General features: G+C 36.6%; 1 protein-coding gene across 1 annotated transcript in view; it reads left to right on the top strand.

Moving 5' to 3' along the window:
- Window positions 1–25,464, top strand: part of Nup107 (nuclear pore complex protein Nup107) — a 446,410-nt gene that overhangs the window by 211,666 nt on the left and 209,280 nt on the right. The window contains exons 11-12 of the mRNA XM_090373566.1: window positions 11,198–11,321; window positions 23,829–23,891. Of these exons, the coding sequence (XP_090229692.1) occupies window positions 11,198–11,321; window positions 23,829–23,891 (187 nt within the window). The remainder of the gene's footprint in view (window positions 1–11,197; window positions 11,322–23,828; window positions 23,892–25,464) is intronic.

Below are 25,464 nucleotides of genomic sequence, written 5' to 3' on the forward strand. Positions count from 1 at the left end.
AAGGTCAAACACTTAATTACCTTATTATTTGAAAATCGAGAAATGGCTGGGTTTGTTCACTACAAAATGAAGTTTATTGTCCAAATGAATAATTTTAGCAAAAAGAGAGAGATTTGGTTTTGTAACTCCTTCCTCTTTCCTAAGTTGAAAAACCTAACCAAAGAAAAGGATTTTTCACCCTCACAAAATTTGATGGGTGTTTTGAAGGTTTCCAGTTGGGCTACTTTTAATTAAGTTCATTGATCTATGCTATGTAAAGAGTTGTGTTTATTATAAAATTAGTCTCATTGTTTTATGCACTTTTGTATTTTAGAGAAATAGAAATTTGGCTTAAAATCTCTACGTCGTTGTGTCAAATTCATCTGTCTCTGCTGTTCTCCCAAGTCCACTAATCACTTGGAGCTCTTTGACTTCCTCTCTTTGCAACTTGACTTTCTCCAGTCCAACTTTCCTAACAGTAAGGTAATTTTCCTTGGTGATTTTAATGTTCACAATTCCAGCTGGCTTCTGTTTTCTAGTTACACCGATCCAGCTGGTCGAGATGCTGAGGCTTTTGCAATTACTAATGACCTTGCACAGATTGTTCATTTACCTACAAGAATAATGGACAGTCCTAACCGTGCAGCCAACACGCTTGATCTTTTTTCTCGCAAACAACCCTTCTAAGTACATGGTCGAAGTGAGTGGTCCTTTAGGCACCTCAGATCACAGCTTGGTGATTGTCTCTTCTCTAATGGAGCATTTATCTCATGGTTATTCCCAACCTCGTATTGTTTGGCATTACAAGAATGCAAAATGGGATGACCTGCGAGATTTCTTTTCCTTGATCAGATTACTGTTTCAAAACTTCTGATGTAAATGTTTGCTCAGATCGTGTCAGTGAAATTATTCTTGTAGGAATGGAATCATTTATTCCATACTCCACTTTAAAATCTCGTCCTTTATCTAAACCATTGTTTTCCAATAAATGTGCTTAAGCTGTTCAAGAGAAGAATGTTGCATATCGTAATTGGCTTGTTTCATTTGCTGCCTGCACCAAAGCTCGCAACGATTGTAAAGCAGTTATTAATCAGTCCAAACTAGATTTTGAACAGGCTAAGAGTAGAAAACTTGCTTCTTGCCCTAATGGTAGCTGAACATTCTGGTCTCTTGCCAAAGCTATTGGCCACAACTTTTGCCCATCTCTGCTTCCAACTCTGTCAAAACCAGTTGGTTCTTTTGTCACTTCAGCCAAGGATAAAGCTGACCTGCTAGCATCCCATTTTTCTTCCAACTCCTGTATTAATAATCTTGGTAAAACACCTCCCACCATTCCCAACATGCTCAATTCAATGCCTCCTGTGGTCTTCCATCAGAAGGATTTTGACGAATCTTGATGCTAAGAATGCTCCAGGTCCCGATGGTATTTCACCACTTGTTCTCAAAACCTATGCTCTTGAAGTTACTCCTGTTCTTTGCCACCTTTTTTCACTTTCTTATTCCAAAGGTGTTTTTCCTTCTGCTTGGAAATTTGCTCATATCCCGCCAGTTCCTAAAAAGGGTGACAAATCCCCTCCCATTCAATTTCGATGCTCCACTTCATGCATCTGCTTGTTTTTTTTTGAGTAATCACTAGCATGATTGTGCAGGAAGCACTTCCGGTAGGTTGGACTGGGTTGTCTTCTCTTTATTGTTATTATTATTTATCAATACAGTACAATGCAGATCTTAATTGCTTTTAAAAGATACATAATAATAACTCATTAAGAAATAAGATTCCTTAACTAATAATAATGATGATGTTGGAGCATGAATGTAATGGACCAGAGTTTAAATCCTGATGAGAAAGAAAAAAAATTGCAACAGAAAAACAAATCGTGAAATTCACTTCATTGACCTACCTTCCTAAGGGTCATAGCAATGGCTGAGGCAGAGAGTGGCACCATCTGGTGTTGCTCCCAATTCACTACCACCGCCTACTGGATGCAGAAGCCAAAGCTAAACAGGTCCACCTCTATAGCTGGATGAAAATGAGTAGTAGAAAGTCAGCTGTGTTCGAGAAGTTAAAGACTCTCCTGACGGAGACAGTAGAGCAAGTGGTGCTGTCACCTGTATGGCTACCACAAGAGAAGAGCAAGACCACCAGTCCAACCAACTGGAAGTGCTTCCTGTTCAACTGCTCAACTCTCAAAGAAGTGACCACCCAGGAAGGAAGGAAAAAAAAAAAAAAAAACACATGATGTGGAGAATCAAAATGAACACATTCATAATACATGCATATTATGAAGTAATGAAGCTAGAGTCTAACATGACGATGTACAGAGCGAAACTACACACCAAGTTGGAACCATTCCCAACTGTTTTCAGGTCAGTGAATATCAAATCAGAGATGGACCATCATCACAAAGAACCTGATAGCTCCTGCAGTCTTTGAAAAAATCAAGCAGGATGTGAGCGACCAACTACAAAGAATATGGGCACAACCGAATCCGAGCTGCAGGAGGAAGAGGAACAGCAAGTACAAGAACTACAACCTGGAGTAGCCAAAATTTGAAACAGACAGGGTCATGATATCCAGAATAGAGGAATGGATGAAAGTCCTAGCACAATTCGAGGGAATAGGCCCCACAAAGACCGAAACCATACCAAAGCAGAGACCCAGCAGAATCATGTGTAAAGTCACAGACCACCTCAGTTAGCAAATAATACTGGATGATATCAACGAAAATGAAGTGACGCTAAATACCATCTCCATTACCATTTACTGTGCCCCTGTAGCAGCCTCCAGAATGAATGGAAGAGAAACCAGGAACCAACAGAAAACAAAATTGCAAAAACAAGGAATCACCAGCCTGGGAAAGAAGGCTACAGTAGAGGATAGAAGAGATAAGAGCAAAGATGGGCTAACTGACCTAGTACCACCAGAGGAACAGAATTAAGAAGCTGACGGCCTCAAGCAGAGCCTCCTTCCACCAGTAAGAAACTTGGCTGATATAGGGAGAGTGCTCAAAGGAAAACAGACAACCAGCTATTTGATGAAAATCACAGCCTTCTAGAGAAAAGGAAGGCAATAGACCTTTCAACCAAAAGGCACTTAAGGAGTTCTGGGGTAACCTATGGAGCAGCAAAAGCTAGCCATAATGGCTGTGCCCCGTGGATACACCTAGAATGGAAGAAAACCAACGACATTCAAGAAATGACAGAATGGAACATTTTGGAGTAAGAAAGACGCACCACAGCTGGCATACACCAAGTATAGATAACATACACAACTAGTGGTATATGAAGTTTATCCGCACACATAGGCACATATCAGAGCAGTTCACCCAGACAATAAGGCACCCCGACAATCCCACTGTCTTTGACTCAAGAAGTCGCCTGACTAAAAGCTAAAGAAAGACAAGGACACCACAAACCCAGAAAAGTACAGCTCAATCGCCTGTCTCTCAGCAATGTACAAAATCCTGACCAGCTGCATAACTAAGATATCAGACCACTTGGAGAGCCAGAACATCATGGCCAAGCAGCAGAAAGGATGTAAGCAGATGAGCAAAGGATACAAGGCTGAATTGACTATTGATGTGTAAGTTATGGAACAAACCTACAAGAAACAGCACAAATTGTACATGGCCTACATCAACCACCTCAAAGCCTCTGACATGACAAAGCAGATTATTGGAGTTTATGAGTGTTTTCCTGACTGAAATTTACTTACAGGTGCACCCTCTAGACTGCCTCAGTCTTAGGGTGTTTATTCCCCCCACCTTTCCCACTGTTTTAAAATAGGAAAACGACCTCTACAGATGGTGCATGTTATCAGGAGTGGCAGTAGAAGTCATTTTCCTATTTTAAAACAGCAGGAAGAGGGGGAGGGATAAACACCCCAAGACTGAGGTAGTCTGGAGGGTGTATCCGTAAGTAAATTTCAACTGCGAAAATACTAATAAACTCTAATAATCTGTTTTTAATAATAAGAAAAAAACTAATCAATACATCGTTATCGACTTCTACTTCCATTACCGATAACATGTACCATCTGTTTACCGAGAATGCAGGGAGAAATTGTGGTAGCGGGAAACGTTTCTCTGGTAAGTTTCCTTGCTGTGGTTCTCGTGTTGGCTTTCTTTACCTTAGCTCTTTCTTCTTTATGAGGTTGTTTACCTTGGATTTACTCTGGATTAGAATGACACTCAAATAACACTAAACTCTGAATGTTTGCATCTGTCTTCTCTTCTGTAGCAACTGTTATACATGTGGAAATAATTAATACCTCTATGGAATGCGCCTCCGTAGCCAGGTGGGAAAAAGCAGCAGTGCGTAGCACACGCTTCTTGATTAGACCGGGGTTCGAGCCCGTCACCACCAAATATGAAAGATGTGGAAAGGTCAGGGAATGACCACTGCATATCCCGGAGCAATATGGCCTTAGTTGCTAAAGCTCCTAAAAACCAAATAACTAACAATAACAATAACCTCTATGGAAATCTGCAGGATCATCTGTGTCCTATTGCTTGTGAGCAGATTTGGGTACTAGTCTAGTCATACAGCCTTATAATGCTTGGCATGTATGCACATACCATGTGACCTCTTCAATTTACGTATTTTTGCATAGATTATTGCATATAGCTCAAACCTCCATTGGCGTAATAACGTGCCTAGGCAGGTTATATCATATATTCTAAATTAAAATGTAACAGTAATACTTAATAAAATTTCAGGGCAAAAGCCTCAGGCTGCAGGAAAATTTTCAGGCATGCAAGTTAGTGCAAATGCATTGTGTCTATATGCAGTAAATTAACCAAAGTTATTATAGTGGTATCATTTCATTACATCTCGTATTGCGAATGCCTTCACAGTGAGTTGCCTATTCGGTCACACTTTGAATAAGTAATGCTTCTCCAGTAGAGAAGAATATTCTCAGTGGATACCACCCAGATGGCCATTTCGGGGTTATTTGGCCTTTCAATATAACAGTAAGTAATTTCTTGCGAGAAAGACATAGGTGGGAATTAACTAATTCTAGTAAGAAATTCAATAACACCACATTCCAAATAAATTTTAAAGGGAAAATTTTTTTTTCAGTTTATTGAAACAAGCTGGTAAGAACTTTACAGAAGAAATTCCAATAAACCGACCATTTTGAGGTAAATTTTGATGAAAGCAAGAGATTGTTAGTTGGTTAGTTTCTGTCCTTTTGGAAAAGATTTGGCCCATGATCTCTTTAGTGTCCAAAAATTGGCCATTGTCCCTTTCCACCTCTGTTTAACAAGAAGATTTATTGGCAAAGCTTGTGATTGTAGCCATTGATTCATCTATGTAGAAACTGAAATTGTTATCCCAATGTTATTTGTAGCCCCAGATTACAGTTATGTCATTGTATTCTGGAGCTACAGGTGCATATCGCTAGCCAATTTTCATGAGCACCTTCACAGGAAGAAAATATTGTATACTGTTCCCAATATGCTTCTTCCCTCCCCCCCTTCTTTCTTTCTTGTTTTTTTCCCCATGTTGAAATCCCATAACCTAGAAGAAGCACCTGACATTTTCAGGTCACTTGACACTGGACCTAAAAGTAAGTGACGGTTATAGTGATCACTGGTTATTAGAATCAGCCACTTAGTAGAATCAAATTCAAAGAACCGATTCAAATCAATAAAAATGCACTACACTTTTATCGTTTATTAGAATCGCATTTTCAGTTACAAGAATCACATTTTGAACGCCTCGTGATATTTTTCTAAAGTCTGGAGGTCACATTTATAGAGGTCACAACCATAAAACAATTTGCAGTTTCCAGTTATTGGACTTTTCTGTTAGTGCAATAAATGGGTGGTAAACTCGATCTTATTGAATTTGTGATAATACTGATTGCTGAAATTCTGTGTTTCACGTTATTATGGTGAAATGTTTCCCCCTGACTGAAATCTGCTCTTCATTTCTATATCTAAACTTCATCGCGCTTGCGTGTATCATGTCAGTTCCAATTTGTGTATGCCATTTGCATTGTTATTGATTGACGCTTATCTTTTTTACCATGTTTTAAATTTTACTATCCCCAAAAAAAAAAGTCATTGAACAGAAAGAGAGGAATTTGAGTAAAAGATAAGTTATGAATTTTAGAAATGTACGATAAATTAAACTAGGCAATGTGTCTCAAAGGGAAGCGTCAGTAAAATTAGGAGTGCCTCAGTCATCTTTATCAAAATTATTAAAATCACATTACACATTAAACACTGTGATTATTGAAACTAGAAAAAAAAAAAAATAAATAAAAATGTGAAGGAAAATGCCAAACAGTAGATGAAGCCCTGTTTGTTTGGTTCAAACAGGCCAGCTCATTTAATGCACCAGTCAATCACAACAATCTTCTTCAAAAAGCTAATGACTTTGCTGAAAAACTACATGAAGAGTTTTAGGCGATGGACAGATGGCTGATAAGATGGAAGGAGTGGCATGATATTGTTTACAAAAAACTTCATGGAGAAAAACTGGATTCCGATGGTTCTGCAGCTGGCACTCGGTTGAAAACCTCTTGGCAAACTGTTAAGCACTTATAATCCTGAAGACATTTTTAATACAGATGAAACAGAGTTGTACTACAGAGCTACCCAGACCACTGCATATTTTTTTAAAAATTCCTCTGCATCTGCAGGAAAGAAGATAAAGGACAGGAGTACAGTTCTTTTAAGATGCAAAATGACAGGAACAATCAAGATGAAGCCGTTAGTTATCGGCAAGAGTAAATCACCTAGATGTTTTAAAGGAGAAAAACAGCAGCCTGTTGAATATGCCAATAATGCCAATGCTTGGATGACAGCTTCTTTATTTGAAGGTTATCTTCGTAAATGGGATTTCCAAATGATAAGAAAAACAAAAAAAAATTGCATTGGTTTTGGACAACTGCCCAGCTCATCCAAAGTTGACTTTCAGAAACATTGAATTCATTTTTCTACTTTTGAATATCACATCACTGATTCAACCTCTTGACCAAGGAATAATAAAAACCTTTAAGACCTTTTATAGATTGTATGTGAGGCGAAGAATCATTCAGACCATAGATGAAGGTTTGGGAACATCATCCAATATTGCAAAGCAGATAACTGTTCTGGATGCACTTCATATGACAATGAGTGCCTGGAATGAAGTTTCCAAAATCTGCATTTGCAACTGTTTCAAAAAATGTAGATTAATTATTCAAGATGGTCAACTAAGTCATGATACTGATCATTTTGAAAAGCCTGAAGACATGGGTGAACAAGGGTTTAATGATTGAGTGGACATAGATGGTGATCTACAAGTTACTACAGCTTTAACAGATGAAATTGCCCAATCTGTTACTGATAATTTTGCCAAGGAGGAGGGAAATGAAAGTGAACCCAAACAAATTTCAATTACAAAATGGCAAACTCGTAAAGATATAGCCATCCTGCAGAGAGCATTGGAAGAAACTGGTGCAAGTGATCGTAAATATAGACTGTTATACAATATTGAAAATTTTATAAATAGACTTTGTAGTGATAATTTAAAGCAAGGGCGCCTCCGTAGCCAGGTGGGCAGGAGCAGTAGTGCATAGCACACACTTCTTGATTAGACCGGGGTTCGAGCCCGTGACCACCAAATGCGGAGGCTGCGGAAGGTCAGGTCATGACCACCGCATATTCCCTGCCTGGATAAAGGGTGAGGGTTGGTGTCAGGAAGGGCATCCGGCCATAAATATTTCATGCCAAAACAATAATATATATAATGGGAAAAAGGAGAGGACAAAAAAAAAAGTGAAAATTTAAAGCAATCTAAAATGAGTGACTATTTTAAATTATAATCATATTACAAAGTGTTATGTTTAATTAATGTCTATTAATTAAGCTATGTACATAAGTATAAATTTATTTTTATTTTGCTAACATGTGGATAATATTCTTCCGGTTTTTTATGTATTTAATTGGTAATAAACCATTGGTAATAAAGTGTAAATTTGTGCTTATATCTTTATTTTTATAGCCTCTGGATAATATTTGTTGGTTTTCACTGATTAGAATTGCCGTTTATCAGAATCAAAATTCAGTTTGCAAATGTGATCACTATAATCGCCGCTTACTGTGTATTGAAACATATAGATACCAGCCACATCCTTTTGTTAAAATTCAAGCATCTTAGAAAAAAAGAAATATTGAAATCTTAAAAGGCAGGATTCTCAAAGTTCTTGTCTTTTAAAGGACTCTGACCTACAGAAGAACAAGCTGCCATAAAGATAATATTTCTCAACAACAGATACTCCTTAGCCATTATTCAAAGGACAGTACTCTGGTCACTCACCATGAAAGAAGAGGTGGGGGTATGGAGATCTTTATTGTGTTTGTGCTTGGCATCAATGTCGTTTCCAGAATGGTCAAGTTTTCAAATGCCAGCATAGTCTGGCTTGTGCCAATTATCAAGGTGCTTATAGCGGGAAGAGCAGTTGGACACAATGGCAAGAAATCAAAGTACACAAAAAAAGACTTATAGTAGGCCCACATCCTTGGACCTGATCTCAGATACTGCCTTAGAAGTAGGCTCTATTACATTTGTACTTTTTCATTAGAGCTCTCCCCAATTGCATTAGTAAGAATAAGGACCTGTTAATAGACAATAGCAAAGTTAAATATCTTCAAGAGAAGGGCCCTAGTGCATTTCCTCAGATAGGAACAGGTGAATGAGGTCAGCCACATGCACATAATCTTCATCTGATTTGTTTCTCCTGCCCCAAGAATTTCAATCAGGGACCAACAAAATGTGTGCGCACACACACACGCGCGCACGCGTGCACACACACACACGCGCGCACGCGTGCACACACACACACACACACACACACACACACACACACACACACACACACACACACACACACACACACACACACACACACACACACACACACACAGGTAAGGCAAAATTGCAGACAGTGGTTAGGAACCTCTCCTCTTTCAGTCATGTTTTTCTAAGATGTCTTGCTGTGTATGGCTTTAAACTAGTATTGTTTATGTTTTTTGTGTTATTAGTCATTGTATTAGTTTCATTATTGAGCTTTCTTGAATTTACTGTAAAAATATTTATTTTATTAATTTTGGTAAGAAATTAAAGTGATTTGCTGATTCAAGAAAACATTTTCTTTGCAATGTGTCAGTGCAGAAAGGGAGGTTTCTAATATTTTTTCAGATGATTGATTGTAAGCAGTAGCTAAAACATTGTATTTCTGCATTAATTATTTACATAACTTATTTATATACTGTTCATCATTATAATTTTCCACCTAGAAAGAAAGGCTGAATTTACCTGAAACTTTGTATGCATAACTGTGACACGTGGATCTAAACGTTTAGAAAGCTGAACATAGAACATCTAGTAATGTGTTTGTTACTTCCCTGATATAGGAATCTGAAGTTGCATATTAAAACATGAAAGTTTAGCAGGCAAACAAAACAGTGTGTCTAAGAGTGACTATCTAGAAACAGGCAATGCTTTTAACATGTGTAAGGTGATGTTATGTTTGGCTGAGAGACTGAAAGGGATCATTGGGTTGTCTGGTGAACAATCATTCATGCATGGTGATGCCCAAACTGTTGGACACCATTGGCAACAATGGGTATAGGAAGATAGTTTGTCATGTCACCAGGGCTCTGCCATCAGTACTCGAGGATCAGCAGACCTGCCTGCTAGAAACAGATCTGTTGCAATTTACCAGATTTCTAACGTTGTAATGTCATTGTTGCCTGTGTCAGGAAGCACAATTAGCAGATGACTGTTAGAAATAGAACTGCATTCTCACTGTCTCTGCCTCTAGCAGCATTCCATTTTCATCAGCATCTGTAGTGAAGCAGGGAGAGCATTCTTGGAGACCAGAATGGTATTGTGATGCATTCAGTGACAAATCATGTTTCTTTCTGGGATACAGTGACTGTCATATACATGTCTGGAGACATGCTAGGGACAGAAGTAATCTAGCTTGCATTCAGGGAGCAATATACTTGGCGAACACCTAGAATAATGATGTGGTGAGCCACCATGAACAATGACTATTCACTTCTGGTCATTGTCGATGACATGTTGATGACAAGACATTATGTTCACACCATTGTAGGATCAATGTTTCTGACCTTTGTGTACCCAAATGCTGTTTTCTGGAAGAAAATGCCAATGCACATGCAGATGTTGAGATGTTTACTAACCTTCACCTCTCAGCCCCCCCCCCCCAACTGTTGCCCATTCATAGCACAAGTGCAAGAAGTATGGCTCAGTGTTCACAGAGATGATATTCACTACCTCTTCAACTCTTTACCACAACATTTAACTGTTTGTATCACTGTTCATGGAGACTGCTTCATTTGCATTGCATTGTCTTAAGTAAATATTGCTAAACTGATATACAAACTTAATCGTTTCTTTTCTACATTGATATCTTTCATTCCACTAACTTTGAATTCAGAATGTCCACTCCTTTTAGACAGGATAATATCATGGGTAATATGAGCAGCATATTTGCCTAAATTCTTAAGAACTACCTCTACCCTTCTATTCTGCATTTCTGAAGAATTTCTCACTTTTGTCATCACTTTGATTTAGTGACACATAAATGTTTCCAGTTGTCATCAGAAAACAGTCAAATGGCTACTTACATAATCCTAATGATTTGTTAAAAAAAAAAGAGAGATAATGCTTCTAATTCAGCTATGTAGTTCCATCATTAAACATTAATTTATTTATGGATGATTAATGTCACAAATTCTATTCCTAGCAATGACTTCCAATGACATAACCTTAATATTTTTATGTGGTGAATTGTGCTATGAAATAGAGCTGTGTGGGGGGGGGGGGGTCTACCGATCTCAGTAGTTTGAGAGCTGCTGAAATAGAGGATGAATAAGTAAGAAAGAAAAGAGTGAACATTTGTACAATAATATAATCACTTGGAAAGTTCTGTGTTGCTTATTTGTTTCTCTCATCTGAAAGAAATCACCAAGCTCCCTCCTACTTGCAATCATAACACCTTTTTCTCTTCTTTTTTGAAGCAGCAAAATGCAGATGTAATTTTAAGATGTAATAGCCATTTGCCTTCAGAGAATTTCCCTTTTTTGCATGTGTAAATTTATATAATGTATTTTAAAATTAGAAAAAATATAAAAATTTTTTCTAATTTTAAATAGAAAAAATTTTAATTATACATAAAATGTTTGTTTTTCAGGATAAATTCTGCATTGATTCATGAGAAGAAAAGCATTTCACATAAAGGTAGTCTACCAGTTGGTGAAATTGATCCAGATGCCCCTATTCGGCTGAAAGATTTGTTTTTTGATGACACTGAAAAGGTAAATTAGACTTATGAAAAATCACAATTTTGAAATGTCTTAAACATCTCTAATTATATACACAAGTGACCATGAAAAATATAGTAACTCTATACCAGTGGAGAGCAAACCATACCACCGTAATAAAAGACTGGCTGACTGGCAGTCCACTCTGTGTGCTAACAAGTAGCAGTCGTAAACTGGTCATTGTTTCAGGTATATGGATGTACTATTTGTCACTGTTTTGAAGAGGATAGATTGTTTGTCATTGGGCTGGATGCCCTCCTCCTAATGGAACAGAAAATGAAGGGCAAAACAAGTCAACAAAGGAAATGTAAACTGAAAGATTTATGAGTAGTGCATAAGATGTTTCTGGTAGAAGCTGAAACATCTTCAAACATTCTTGTTCAATAAAGTCAGTCATACCCCTCCCTTCTTTTCGGGCTGTGGGCCAGTCTCTCGATGGCAGACTTGGGGTGCTGTTGGCAGCTCTTCATCATTGTTATCTCATAATCTCCTACAGCTAAGTGTTGGGTCCAACCTATGATCCCTGAAGGAGTGCATTGGTACTGGGACTGCATAAGTGTTTATGGCTGCGATCATGATTCCGTCATTTAACTTTGATGATTGATGATGTTATTTCTCAGTCAGGTGGGCCTTGATCTCCTTGTGTTCTAACTGGTGAGTCTGCATTATCCCCAGATATTTGTAGGTCTCTCCCTCTGCCATGGCTGCAATCACTTTGCCAGTATTCAGCTGGTAGTTTCGTCTGACTGGATGTCCTTGATGCAGTGCATGGATTTTTCATTTATATAGGCCAAATTACATTTTCATGTTGGTGCTGAACTCTTTGCTGATCCAGAGTAGCTGTTTGAGTTGATTCTCGGTTGTGGCACATAGTTTGATATCATCCATGTACATCAGATGAGAGAGTGTGTGTACAAAGTTGTAGGCCATGTACAGGTTGCAGTGCTTCTTGTTGACTTGCTCAACAACTGCGGCTTTGGGCCAATTGCTCCTTGAATCCTTTGTTCATCTGCTTACATTCTTTCTTCTGCTTGGCAATGATGTTCTAGCTCTCCAAAAGCTAGAACATCATTGCCAAGCAGCAGAAAGAATGTAAGCAGATGAACAATGATGTTTTAGCTCTCCAAAAGGTCTGATATCTTCTTAGTTATGCAGCTTCTTAGTTATCAGGATCTTGTACATAGTTTGGAGACAGGTAATTGATCTTACTTTGCCAGGTTTGTGGTGTCTTTGTTCTTAGCCTTCAGATAGATTATTCCTTAAGTGAGTCTCTGGGATTGTGTAAAGATGCCTTATTTTCTGGGTGAACTACTCTGCTGTGTTCCTGTGGGTATAGCTGAACTTCTTGTACCAGTAGTTCCTGGGGCTCAGCAGTTTAGTATGGTATTATAGTAGTATTAGTAATGCCCATATGGTGCAAGGAAGCCTAAAGCTTATGCTGCATCAGCCAAAAACAACAGTAAAATTAATAATAAATAAATAATAAAAGAAAAGGAAATAGACAACCTGTGCATTTCCCTCCTTCCCTAGGTAACTATCCAGCTGACGTTTGAATTTCCTCAAACTGTCAGCCTCTACCAAACATGCAGGTAACTTATTCCAGTAATTTATAATTCACTGGCTAAAATAAAACTTCCTGCTGTCCAGTCTGAATATCTTCTCCCATAACTTGAATTTAAGGCCCCTAGTTCTAGAATCATTATAACCATGAAAATTTAGACCTCGTTCATTTCACTTATGCCTCTTAAAGCCTTAAACACTTCAATTAAATCTCCACTAAGGTGTTTAGTTTCCAAGCTCTGCATCCCATATATATTCAAAGTCTTTCCTCATATGAATGCCCTTTTGCTAATCTCACCAGGCAAGTTACCCATCTTTGGACCCTTTCAAGAAGCTTTGTCTTTTTTTAGGTGCGCTTTCCATACCTGAACATAGTATTCCAAGTGTGGTCTAACAATAGCCTTATATAATGGGATTATTACGTCCTTATCTATACTAGCAAATGTTCGATAAATCGTCAATAGGACACCACGGGCCTTCCTTGCAACCAGTCTACAATGCTTGGAGAACTTTGTCTGACTGTATCGTTACTTCCAAGTCCCTTTCTTCTACTACTGACTTTAGTTCAATCTTGACCAAGTGTATAAGTTATTTTGGGGTTGCTGTTCCCCAGTTGTAAGACCTTGCACTTTTCTGGATTAAAGCATAGCTGCCACTTTACTGACCCTCCCTGAAGTCTATCTAGGTCACTCTTAAGAAGCTCTGCTTGGCAGTGATAATTAACTACTGTACCAATATTTAGATATTGTGGAAGTTTAAAATGACAAATTTTGTCATTTAAGAAAATCAGAAACAACAGTGGTCCCAATACTGATCCTTAGGGAACCCCACTTCTTACATTAAGCCAATCTGAGGAATAACCATTTATCACAACCCTCTGCCTTGAAGCTGTCCTGCTATCCATCTAAGCATTTTCCCTGTGATTGCAACCTGTTCCAGCTTATAAAGTAACTGGCCATGTGGACCTGAGGCAAATGCTTTGCTGAAATCTAAATAAACAATGTTGATATTATTCCCTAAATCCAGCTCATGAGTGACCCTGTCAAAATAGCTACACAGATTTGTTAAACATGATTTTTTCCTTACAAAACCATGTTGCGTATCCTTCAGAATATCAATTCTATCTATGATCATTGCCTCCAATGAAAATTACCGACTGACCGGTTTGTAATTTTCCACTACGCTGTGAGAACCACCCTTATGTATTGAAGTTACATTGGCACTTTTCCAATCCCACGGAATCTCTCCTGAGTCTGGTGATGCTCTCATAATTAGCCTAATTAGTTGTGGGACTTCCTGATCGTATTGATTGTACTTATTCCTGCCAAATCTCCCATTCTGTTATCTCTTGTACATCCTTGGTTTCCTTCCTTTCTAGATATATATTCAGGGGCACAGTCATTGAATCTAACTGTCACAGTCATTGAATCTAACTGTCACAGTCATTGTGGCTAACTGCTGCTCCACAGGTTCCCACTACCCTGAGTGTGGTAGCACACAGTTGGTGTCATTTTGGGATTACTACTACCCATATACACTACTTTTCAGCCATCTGCCTAATTAACTTGAGAATGTTAATGAGAGCAGCATTATACTTCAGGAAGATTCCCGTGTACTGCAGAATTGCTAGTGTCTTTCCAGAGTTGAATAACTGTAGACCAGTGAGTGAATTTAATTTTGTGGTAGGGAAGGTCATAGAGCTGGTGGTTCAATATATGATTCATGATCATTTTGACAAGAATGACCTCTCCCCTTGTGAACCCACAATGAGTCTACCTTGAACAAAACCCAAATTATGTTTATTGACTGAATCATAGTAATTTACCAATCTGGTAAATGACTATGATTTGTTCATTAAAAAGTTGGATGCAGGTAACAATTTTGATATTTTGTCTAGACTTTAAGAAAGCTTTTGATACTGCCCCATATAGAAGGCTATATAAACTGAAAGAAGTTGGAGTTTATGGTAAGATCCTATGCTGAATATACAGACTGGTTGAAAGATGGGGAAACAGAGGCGTTTCATAAATTGTCAATCTTCACAGTAGACCAGTGTAATAAGTAGGATCCCTTTGGGACCACTATTAGTACCCTCCTATTTCTAATTTTCATAAATTATATTGATGAAGGGTATCCAAGGGAAAATGTCAAAGTTTGCTGTTGGTTTGAAGGTGTAAGGGTTGTTAATAATTTGAGCCAGGCTATGATGCTTCATAAAGATTTGGATTAGTTGTGTATATTATTTGAAAAGTGGGAACTGAAGTTTAATGCTTCTGAATGTAAGGTGATTCATTTGGGGAACTGAAATTCTGGAGCCACATTTAACCAGGGAGAGGAGCTAAAAGTGATTCAAGACAAAAAAAAAGATTTTTGTGTTATGATTCAATCTGGCATAATTTTCTATGCATTTTAAACATGCACCTAGCAAGGCGTATGGTGTCCTGTCCATGATTTCTAGGGCCTTTGCCAGTAGGGTGAAGGTCATTGTTATTCTTCTATACACAGTGATGATTATACTACATTTTTAATATTGTTCAAGTGTCGATATTCACCACACCAAAATAAATACATAATTTTTCAGAGCATTCAAAAAACAACCAGATTAGTGACTACAAATCATTGCACATATCAAGAATGGCTTAGAGTGTATGGATGGCAGTGTTTTATTGCTAGACATCTAAAGGGATGTCTGATTGAGTTGTATAAAGCAGTGATGGGTTGAGTAAAATGAATGAGAATGGTCTCTAGGGGTAATAGAATATTGGTTCTCATAAAGTTGACCTATGAGTAGCAGGTTGCTGAATAAGTTTCCTCCCATGTAGCAGAGGCAGTCATTCTGGCTAATTTCAAAGCTGTATTGGATGGCTACTTTGTGGGTATGAGAATAATATGCATATTCTGTTTTAATTTATTATTATTTTTATTTTTTGACTGATGTAGAAACTCCACTTTCTTGTATTATCTGGCCTTACTAATAATAAGTCATGGTGAGAATGCATTTGAAATATTGTGTTTAGGTTTGGAGGTCACGTTTAAGAAAAGTCATTGAGCTTCTTGAAATGGTCTAAAGATGGGTGACTTGTTTGGTGAGAATAGCAGATAGACATCCATATGAAGAGAGACTTCAAAAGTGTAGGTTGCAGAGCTTGAAAACATCTGACTGGATCTGGTTGAGTTTGTATAAGGTACTTAGGGGCAGGGACAAATTGAGTGAGAGTGGGATTTTTAAATTAAAATTCAGGGGATATAAATATGAAATGTTTGAGAAAACTAATATATTTCAAACTTCCAAGGCTGTTGCCTTCTTGGGTAATTGACAGGTCTCCGTAGCTGAGTGGTCAGGAGCGGGAGTGCAGTAGTACACACACTTTGTTTAGACCAGGGCTCAAGCCCTGACTGCTAAATACGGTCGATCTGCCAAGCCACACTGAACCAGCATGGCAGGTTATGGTCAATTTTCCTTCAGCTTCCATTGTTGAGGAGGCTTTCATCCTGCTGTTGATAATGGCTGAAGTTTACCCTTTATATATATATATATATGTATATATATATAATATTAAGGATAATATAAAGAACCATTAGAATAAGCAAATCAATCCAATAATAATACCATCAGGGACCTAAGAAAACACAAAAAAAAAAAATAATAAAAAAAAAATATTATCGCTTTTTACCGACAATCTAGATGACTTCAACTGGGGCCAACCACCCAGAATGAAGGCAAAAAATGACAAGAAGTTCTCTGTTTCTGTGATGATCAATATATGCTAAGTAATTTAAATCTAAACCAAATATAAACCAGTATAGGCCGAATGTAAATCGAATATAAATAAATCGAAAGATGATAATAAAAGTTAAGAAAATTTAGAAATATTAGAATCAAAGGTAAGAAATATAAGTAAAATGTAAATGTAAGCATATATTAATCATCGTTGACCCATTTTTGCCTTCATTCTGGGTGGTTGGCCCCAGTTGAAGTCATCTAGATTGTCGGTAAAAAGCGATAATATTTTTTTTTTTTTTTTTTTTTTTTTGCGTTTTCTTAGGTCCCTGATGGTATTATTATTGGATTGATTTGCTTATTCTAATGGTTCTTTATATTATCCTTAATATTATGAACATTATGGATGTATTGCATGATTGCTTGCAACTGCATTGACTCATAAATATTATTTACTTATTAGTTACAGTTATTGTCGTTTTAACTTTCTTTCTTTACTTTTTCATCAATAATTAGAAATGTATATATATATATATATATATAATAAATTGCCTTCTTGGGTGGTTGACAGTCTGGTGAAATTTAAGAGCTAGCTGGATCAGTGCATTCTAATGGTGGAAGAGGAATGATAAGAGGGATATAGATCAAGGTGATTTATTTATTTGTTGACTGATATAGTAAAGCCATCTTTCTTGCATTCTTTGTCCTTATTAATACTTCAACTAATTATTATTATATAAGTAGACAGGGCAGGTCATGGTGTCTTGTCAATGATATATAGGAATTTTGCTAGCAGGGACAGGGAGGTGATTATCCTGTTATGCAAGGCAGTGGTCAGGCCACACCTAGAGTACTGTGTACAGGTCTGGAGGCCTCATTTTAGGAAGGATGTACAGTTGCTAGAACGAGTACAAAGAAGGGCAACAACATTGGTGAGAGGAACAAAGGGGTGCTCTTACCAAGAATGGCTTAAGTTCTTCAAATTGCAGTGCTTGGAGAGTAGGCACCTGCAAGGCAAGCTGAATGCTGATGGAATTCCTTCTCTTGGAATTGCCCCCTCCTCTGAGGGGGCACAGATTCAGATTGAGGAAAGACAGTTGTACAATAGATATGCGGAAATTTGTCTGTAGCCAGCGGGTAGTTGATTGGTGGAACAGACTTCCATCTTTTGTTGTGGAAGTTGATAGCCTAAATCAATTTAATGCTGAGCTGGACTGGCATTTGGAATGAATGGAGGGGTGAAATGGGAGGTGTTTTTTTTTTTTTTTGGCTGATGCTGCATAAGCTTGCTTTCTTGCATCGTATGCCTCTACTAATGCTAAGTGATTTTTTTTTTTTTTTTTTTTTTTTTTAAAGAAATATGCCCAAATAGAATATCTAACACCTGGAAGCAAAAATATTATCAACAAGTCACTTTTCTCTCTCTAAGCAAAGTTATTCTGCCACTGCTATATATGAAATTACAAAAAAAAAAAAAAAAAAAAAACACAACACTATCCATATGAATTTTTTAAAAAACGTTGAATCACTAAATATAGTATTGTTTTGGTTGGGTGAGAGTTTACCAGTGCACATTACCATTTGATTTTAATGCTTTGTTGTGAAAACATCTGCTGAATTTACAGAATTGATCTATATATTGCTATAAGTAGTAAATTTATTATTTTTTACAAAAATAATGATGTGTAGAGATTAATTACGGATTTGAAATCAGCACTTAAAAATTGCATATACAGTAAACCCCCGCCATTCACGGTATCTGTATTCGCGGTCGCTGATTTAATATAAAATGAAACGTAAAAAATGTGAATTTTAAAGCGTTGTGAACATTTTCCGCCATAAAAAAACATGGGCGTGGCTAAAATTATCTTTCCCGAATCAAAACAGCATTCAGTGGGTGGGGGGAGAGGGGTGACAAAATCGCGAGCGTGGATGTTTCTCGCTAATCCTTGTTCAGTATGTGTTATGCTCTTTTCATGGAAGGTTTCGTCGTTTGCTTTTAATTTACTGTATGTGCTTATAAATTGAATAAATTTATCAATTTATAAATTGATATGCTTACAAAAGTGATAAATCTACCGTTTTGCAGTGTAAAACAGACTTTTTCTAGTGTGTGTTAATGGAAGAAAGTGACTTTATTGTGGACAAGTTCTTTCTAACCCGTACAAAAATATGGCTACGAATAACAAGGGAAATGTGAAAAGATCAAAGAAGGTGATGACATATAGAGAATAAAATTGAGTTATTAGATAAAATTTCTAATGGTGAAAGTGTCTCCTCAGTGGCAAAACGTTATAAAATCAATGAGTCAACGGTACGATCAATCAAGAAATCGGAAGAAAAATCCGCCGTAGTGTCCATGAAAACGCGCTAATTGCTTCAAAAATTTCCTCTGTAACTCATGATGTTAAATTAGAAAAAATGGAAAAGGCTTTAAATTTGTGGATAGAAGACCGAACTCAAAATAAAATTCCGTTAATGTCACTCATCATTTGTGAAAAGGCAAAACTCCTTTATCAACACTTTAGTGAAACTGGTGATAGCACTGGTGGGATAAGTTTTTTAGCTAGCAAAGGCGCTGCTTTGAAACATTTGTTTGAAATTTCTAATAAATATTACATTTAATATTAAATTGTTTCTTATTTTCATTTCAATGCCATATGCTTGCATTTCACTATGTACTGTCTATGTACATAGTCATATTATGAAGGTACATATAATACATACATAGACAAAATTTTAGACTAGTTTTTCTTATATATTTCATACTTTGGAACGGAACCCCTTTATTACTATGGGAGCCATAACTCAGTATTCGCGTTTTCGGTATTCGCGGCATTTCTCAGGAACGTAACCCCCCCCCGAATAGCGGGTGTTTACTGTATTAACTTATTTTCATTAGCTAAACAATCTTTTTCTTTTTTTAATTTAAAAATTTGAGGTACAAGAGTAGCTGGAGACAGAGCAGAAAATAACATCACTCTGTATGGTTTTTGATGTTTTTAAACTAATAGCTGTTTTTAACTCAGTGTTTTACAATGATTTCATAAATATTATTTATTTTTATTTTTATTTTTTTATCATGTACTGTTTTTCACAGATCACTTAAGTTGATGTCATGAGTTGTATTATTGAATTTATTAAGTTAGGAATAAATGCTGGGAATTTGTATACTAAATCTTCACTTGTTGGTGACAGTCTTCCGTCATTTGTTTCTTGACCTTGAGAGTTTCATGCAGCAGTGTCTATCAGTGAGCTCAGTATATTTTTGAGGTTATTTTGTTAGACCTGTGCTGAAAAGTGAGTAAAATGTCTTCACACAAGTGTTTGAACAATCCAAATTACTTTGTTATATTTGTTGAAGTTATGTAGTCCTCAAGAAAATACAAGATATTACAGTATTTGTAAAAAAAAAAAAAAAAAAAAAAAAAGTGTAATCTGCTTATTTTGGAGTGAAACTCAGTGACCAAGGTAAGCAGTAGGCCCCACATAAAGTTTTCTGAACCTGTGTTAAAGCATTGAGATTGTGGGAAAATGATAAAAAGAAAGGCTATGCCATTTGCAATTCCCATAATTTGGCAGGAGCATAAACAACAGTGATGATTGTTATATTTGCTTAGTTAATGTAGAGGGATACAGTGCAAAGAGTAAGAAGGGCATTGTGTATCCTGATATTCCAATTGCCATTAGACCAGTTCCACATGGAGATAACCTGCTGATTCCATACCCTCCGCTTATATTGAAAAATGTAACAGCAGAGAGGGCTGAAAGTGAAGCTTATGAAGCTGAAGGCTACATGCCTGGAGACAGAGTCCAGCCCTCACAGCATAAACTCAGTGAACTGTTTAGAGATTTAAATTTACCAAAGAAAACTGCAGAACTCCCTGGTTCTAGACCTAAGTCAAAAAATCTTTTAGCACACGGGACATTTTCTCATTTTACAGACAGAGAGAATGAAAATTAGTCCCAGTCCCCTACTTTTCTGAGAGTGATTCTATTTTTTTTTTTTGCAGTAATATAAATGATTTAATGAATTATTCTGGAATTAGTTAATTTTTGCTTCCAGGTGTTAGATATCCTATTTGGGCATATTTCTTTAACAAAAAAAAGGAAAAAAAAAAGTTACTTAGCATTAGCATTAGTAAAGGCATACGATGCAAGAAATGCTGGGAATTTGTAAACTAAATCTTCACTTGTTGGTGACACTGTCTTCCGTCATTTGTTTCTTGACCTTGAGAGCTTCATGCAGCAGTGTCTATCAGTGAGCTCAGTATATTTTTGAGGTTATTATGTCAGACCTGTGCTGAAAAGTGAGTAAAATGTCTTCACACAAGTGTTTAATGAATTATCCATTTGTCTTATTGACTCATAAAGAGGAGTCTCAAAGATGTGATGCTCCACAATAGAAATAAATATGGATAAATTCTGAGTTGTTCACCATGTGCATTTGAAAGAAACATGTGAGAACTTAAATTCCCATAGATCGCCCAAGAGTAGCTAAAACAAGATATTTTTGTTGTACTTCAAATTTGCAAAGTGATGAGGGACTGAGATTTTGAGGGAACTATGAATAAATGAGAAAAACAGGCTCATGAATTAGCTTCAGACCTATTGTTGAGAACTTCTTAGGGAACAACAAGGATTCAGAATATAGTTGAATCTACAAGAATACAGTTCAAAATATGTTGGCAAACTTCAGGAAGCTGGGATGCAACATCAGTGTCAAGCTACATTTTTTACACTCCCACATCAGCTACTTCCCAGAAAGTCTAGGAAGTGTTAGTGTGCTAGAACAGGGTGAGAGGTTTCACCAGGACATTAAAGACATGGAGTTGAGGTACCGATAGGGGGAAGTGTCAACACAATGGCTGACTATTGTTGGATGCTGAAGAGGGACTGAAAAGTTGAAGGATCTGCAAGATCCTTCAACTTTTTGTTTAAAATTTTTGTTTCTTTGGTTTTCTGCAAGAAACAATTTTTTGATCCACCATTCATCAGTTTTTAAAATGAGAGGGAGTGTTTAGTGGACTTTTTACCACACTGCCATTTTTAATAGTGTTTTCAACATGTATTTAAATATAAAAGTCTGGTAAAAGTGTTTTGTTATAATTTCAGTGCACAAATTCTGCCAAAATTAATAAAAATTTGGGGAAAAATCAAGTTTTTTATCATGTTTTTGAAGAAACCTGACATAATGGAAACAAATGAAGTAATTTTTGAAATCAGCATTAGAAAATGATTCAGAAACACCCTTTTCTGAAAAAACATCAGTGAATTTAAGTGAAGTTAACAGATTTCTAACAAACTTTTTCAGTACAATAAAGGTCTCAAATTATTCAAGGGTTAGGTTCCTGGTTACTACCGTGCAAATGAGAATTCGTACAAGTAGGTGTCATCCTTTAGAAAACTATTGTACTAATGAAAACTAAGCAAACTCCTATAAAATGTATATGCATGTACAAACTTTATTTCTGTAAATTGAATTTTGAAATTGAATTTATTTCTGTACATTAATCTTAGTATAAGTACATTCGGCAAGTCCATCGTCAGAAAGGGTGCACCTTTGGAAGCCATGTTTAGTTAGCCTGAACACACATTATGATCCTTATTAAGCCATAAAGTATCATTTAGTTCAACTAAGGTGTTACTATTCATCAGAATGAAAAGCAATGAAAAAGCTACTCATCAGAATGAAAAGCATAGTGGATGTGCAGTATTGCACATCCACTATGATGTCAACCTTCCCTATTTAGATGTTGCTGACTACCATCAGCAACATCTAAACATCTTGAAACATGACGAGCTATAACTACAAAGGGTACTAGGAAAGTTTTGCAATACAGCTTTGTTTATTTAATTTTTTCAAAGTAATTTCCTCTACATTCAATACACCTCTCCATCCTCCGAAACCAATCTTTAAACCAGTTCTGCCAAGTTTCACTAGGGAGTAAACACACTCGTTGTCCCAAGCCCGTAGAAGGTCCTCATCACTGGAAAACCGCCTCCCTTTTAGCTTCATTTTCACATGCGGGAACAGTGCAAAGTCGCAGGGAGCAAGGTCTGGACTGTAGGGAGGGTGCTCGAGAAGTTTCAGTCCTGTCGTGGTCAAATATTCAGTGCAGGCTTTGGCGCAGTGACTGGAGCATTATCGTGATGGAGGTACCAGGTGTCCATTCTTGACTTTGGCCGCAGGTTCTTCATAGATCCAATGACTTTAGGCAGGCATTGTTCAGTATACCACTTAGCTGTGACTGTCTTCTGCGTGTCCAAAACGACACGTTCCACAATTCCACTCGATTTGAAAAATACAGCTATCATTTTCTTCTTTACAGATCGGGATTTTCTGACAATTACGGGTGTGTCGTCATCATCAAAGACCCAAACTTTGTTTTGAGCCTTGGTCGGCAGATCGTAATAGTACAGCCAAGTCTCGTCACCTGTCACGACGTTGTTCACATACCGAGATTGTCCCTTATCAAACTTTTTTAACATCTCCCGGCACCAGGTCACACGTCGTGTCATCTGCTCTTCAGTCAGTTGATGCGGCACCCAGAGAGAACAAAGTTTCTTCACGTGCAAATGATCTTGCAGAATCGAACAAATTGCTGGTGCATTCAGGCCCAAAGTATCCTCTATCTGTTGGTAGGTCACTCGCCTGTTTTCATCAAGCATTTTCCTCAGAGCAGTAACGTTTTCCTCCGTAACTGACGTTCGTGGCCTTCCCGGCCTCTCAGAATCCTCCAGAGTGAAATTTCCCCTTTGGAATTCTCTATACCACCTGAATATCGTTGTACGATGTGGACAATCATCATCTAGTGTAAGAGTCATTTCTTCTAAGCACTGGTCTATGGTTAAACCATGCACGAAATTATACCGAAAAACTGTCCTTATCTCATTTCGTGACCACGATGCCATCGCAAGCACTTTACACTCTCACTACTAATGAATAACTGAGCCCATCGACTTGGCGCGGCGGCTACTATGCACGTATGAACATGTCTCAACATGCAGCAACAAGCAGCTTCCTGTGATTCATTGTTGCGTCATATTGCAAAACTTTCCTAGTACCCTTTGTACAAGTCACAAACAGAAGTATGAATCGGGAGATCATACTTGCATTTGAGCATAGTCATGTACTTTGAGACCCTACTGTATTCATTAATTCCCCCAACCCTAAAGCATTTATCTTACTCTGTTATTTTGACCTTTATGTTTTTCAGGAGGATGAAGGCCGACTTCTGAAATACATGTTTGGCTGTGTCAGAATTGGAAAACTTGATGAGGTATATAATATATTTTCATGATTTCTAAATTGAATTCATTCTCAGCTATTTTCAGTGAACATATTTATTGCTTATAATATAAGGACTGCACTTAATCCCTTGACATTACATTAGAACAGTGGTTTTCAACATTTTTTTAATAACGGCACCCCTAAGTAATTTATTTTATTTTGCGGCACCCTTACTCAATTTTCTGCTTGTTAGATCTGATTCTCTCTCTGTATATATATCTAATATTAAAAAAAATATATGTTATATGATAGTTATTCCAATAACATAACTATAAACAAAATTACAATTCATAATACAAATTACATATATATATATAATAATTTTATTCTTTATATAGAGGTACTAAGTAAACATCAATTATAGATCACCACAAAATTAAAAAGATACCATACACCTTTTTATAATGAAATAAATATATAAATAAAAAAAGAAAAATAAGTTTAAGTAACTTAAACCCAAATTATGTGGCAGCCTGGTTGAAAACCACTGCATTAAAAGCTAGTGAGGTATTTTATTTATATACAGTGTAATTTCTTTGGAAAATTTATAATTAATATTCTAAAAAAGGTCATTGTGTGTGTGTGTGTGTGTGTGTGTGTCAGTCACTTAAAAAAAATCTTTAGAAAACATGTTCAGGCTATATCAAGTTGGGCAGGTGGGGGAATCAGTGGGTTCTCAAACACTGAATGCACATATTATTAGCTAAATTCAAACTCCTTAATTTTATTAACTAAATTTTCTGTTCATATCTATTAAGGCTTGATTTTCATTTATTTATATAAATTCAGAATGCTTTATGTTAACTTGGATTTCACAATTAAACAGCTACTTTTGAAGTGGGATGTACTTTATTAAATGCAATTTTGCATTTACATAATACAAATACATGATCCATATTCTGAATTTGAAGTACCTTTGAAAAATACCATAATTTTATTCTTATGGGAAATTCAGGGCTCTTATAGGTGTTAAGGAAATGCATTACTTTATCTGTTTTCACAACATTTATGAATTTGTTGTCAGCATCAGAGAGTGCTTTCTTCCCTTGATTAATTTGATTGTTTTTTTTTTTCGTTCTCTGACATATTCTATTTGATGTCTGATTATAAAATATTAGTACAGGCAGTACGTTTATCAAATGGCTAAGTATTTCATTACTTTTTTCAGAATAATAACATGTGTGAAAGCCCTGTTCACAAGATTTGATAATCAGTGCCAAATTTCATTTAGCATTGATTACACTAGTTTACAAATTTAAGTTTGTTCACTGGAGTTTGAATTTCAATAGGTCCTACTGCTGAAATATGTTGCTGTGATTTCAAATATGACTTAGATTTTTTCTATCACATCCAGATACATCACAATTTAAAAAATAAAAAAAGTATTGTTTTTTACGAAAGTATATAACTTTATTGTATTTAGTAATGACAAATTGATAGGATTACATTTTCATATATCAAAAAATACGTAAATACTAACAAGTATTAATCAAAATTCTGAAACTTTCATTAATCAAACGTTCGTCTCTTTGTTTGAAAAGAATGTTTAATCGTTTTTCTTT

Source organism: Mastigoproctus giganteus, chromosome 5, assembly GCF_048544385.1.
Source record: "Mastigoproctus giganteus isolate SK-2022 chromosome 5, ASM4854438v1, whole genome shotgun sequence".
Taxonomy (NCBI): domain Eukaryota; kingdom Metazoa; phylum Arthropoda; class Arachnida; order Uropygi; family Thelyphonidae; genus Mastigoproctus; species Mastigoproctus giganteus.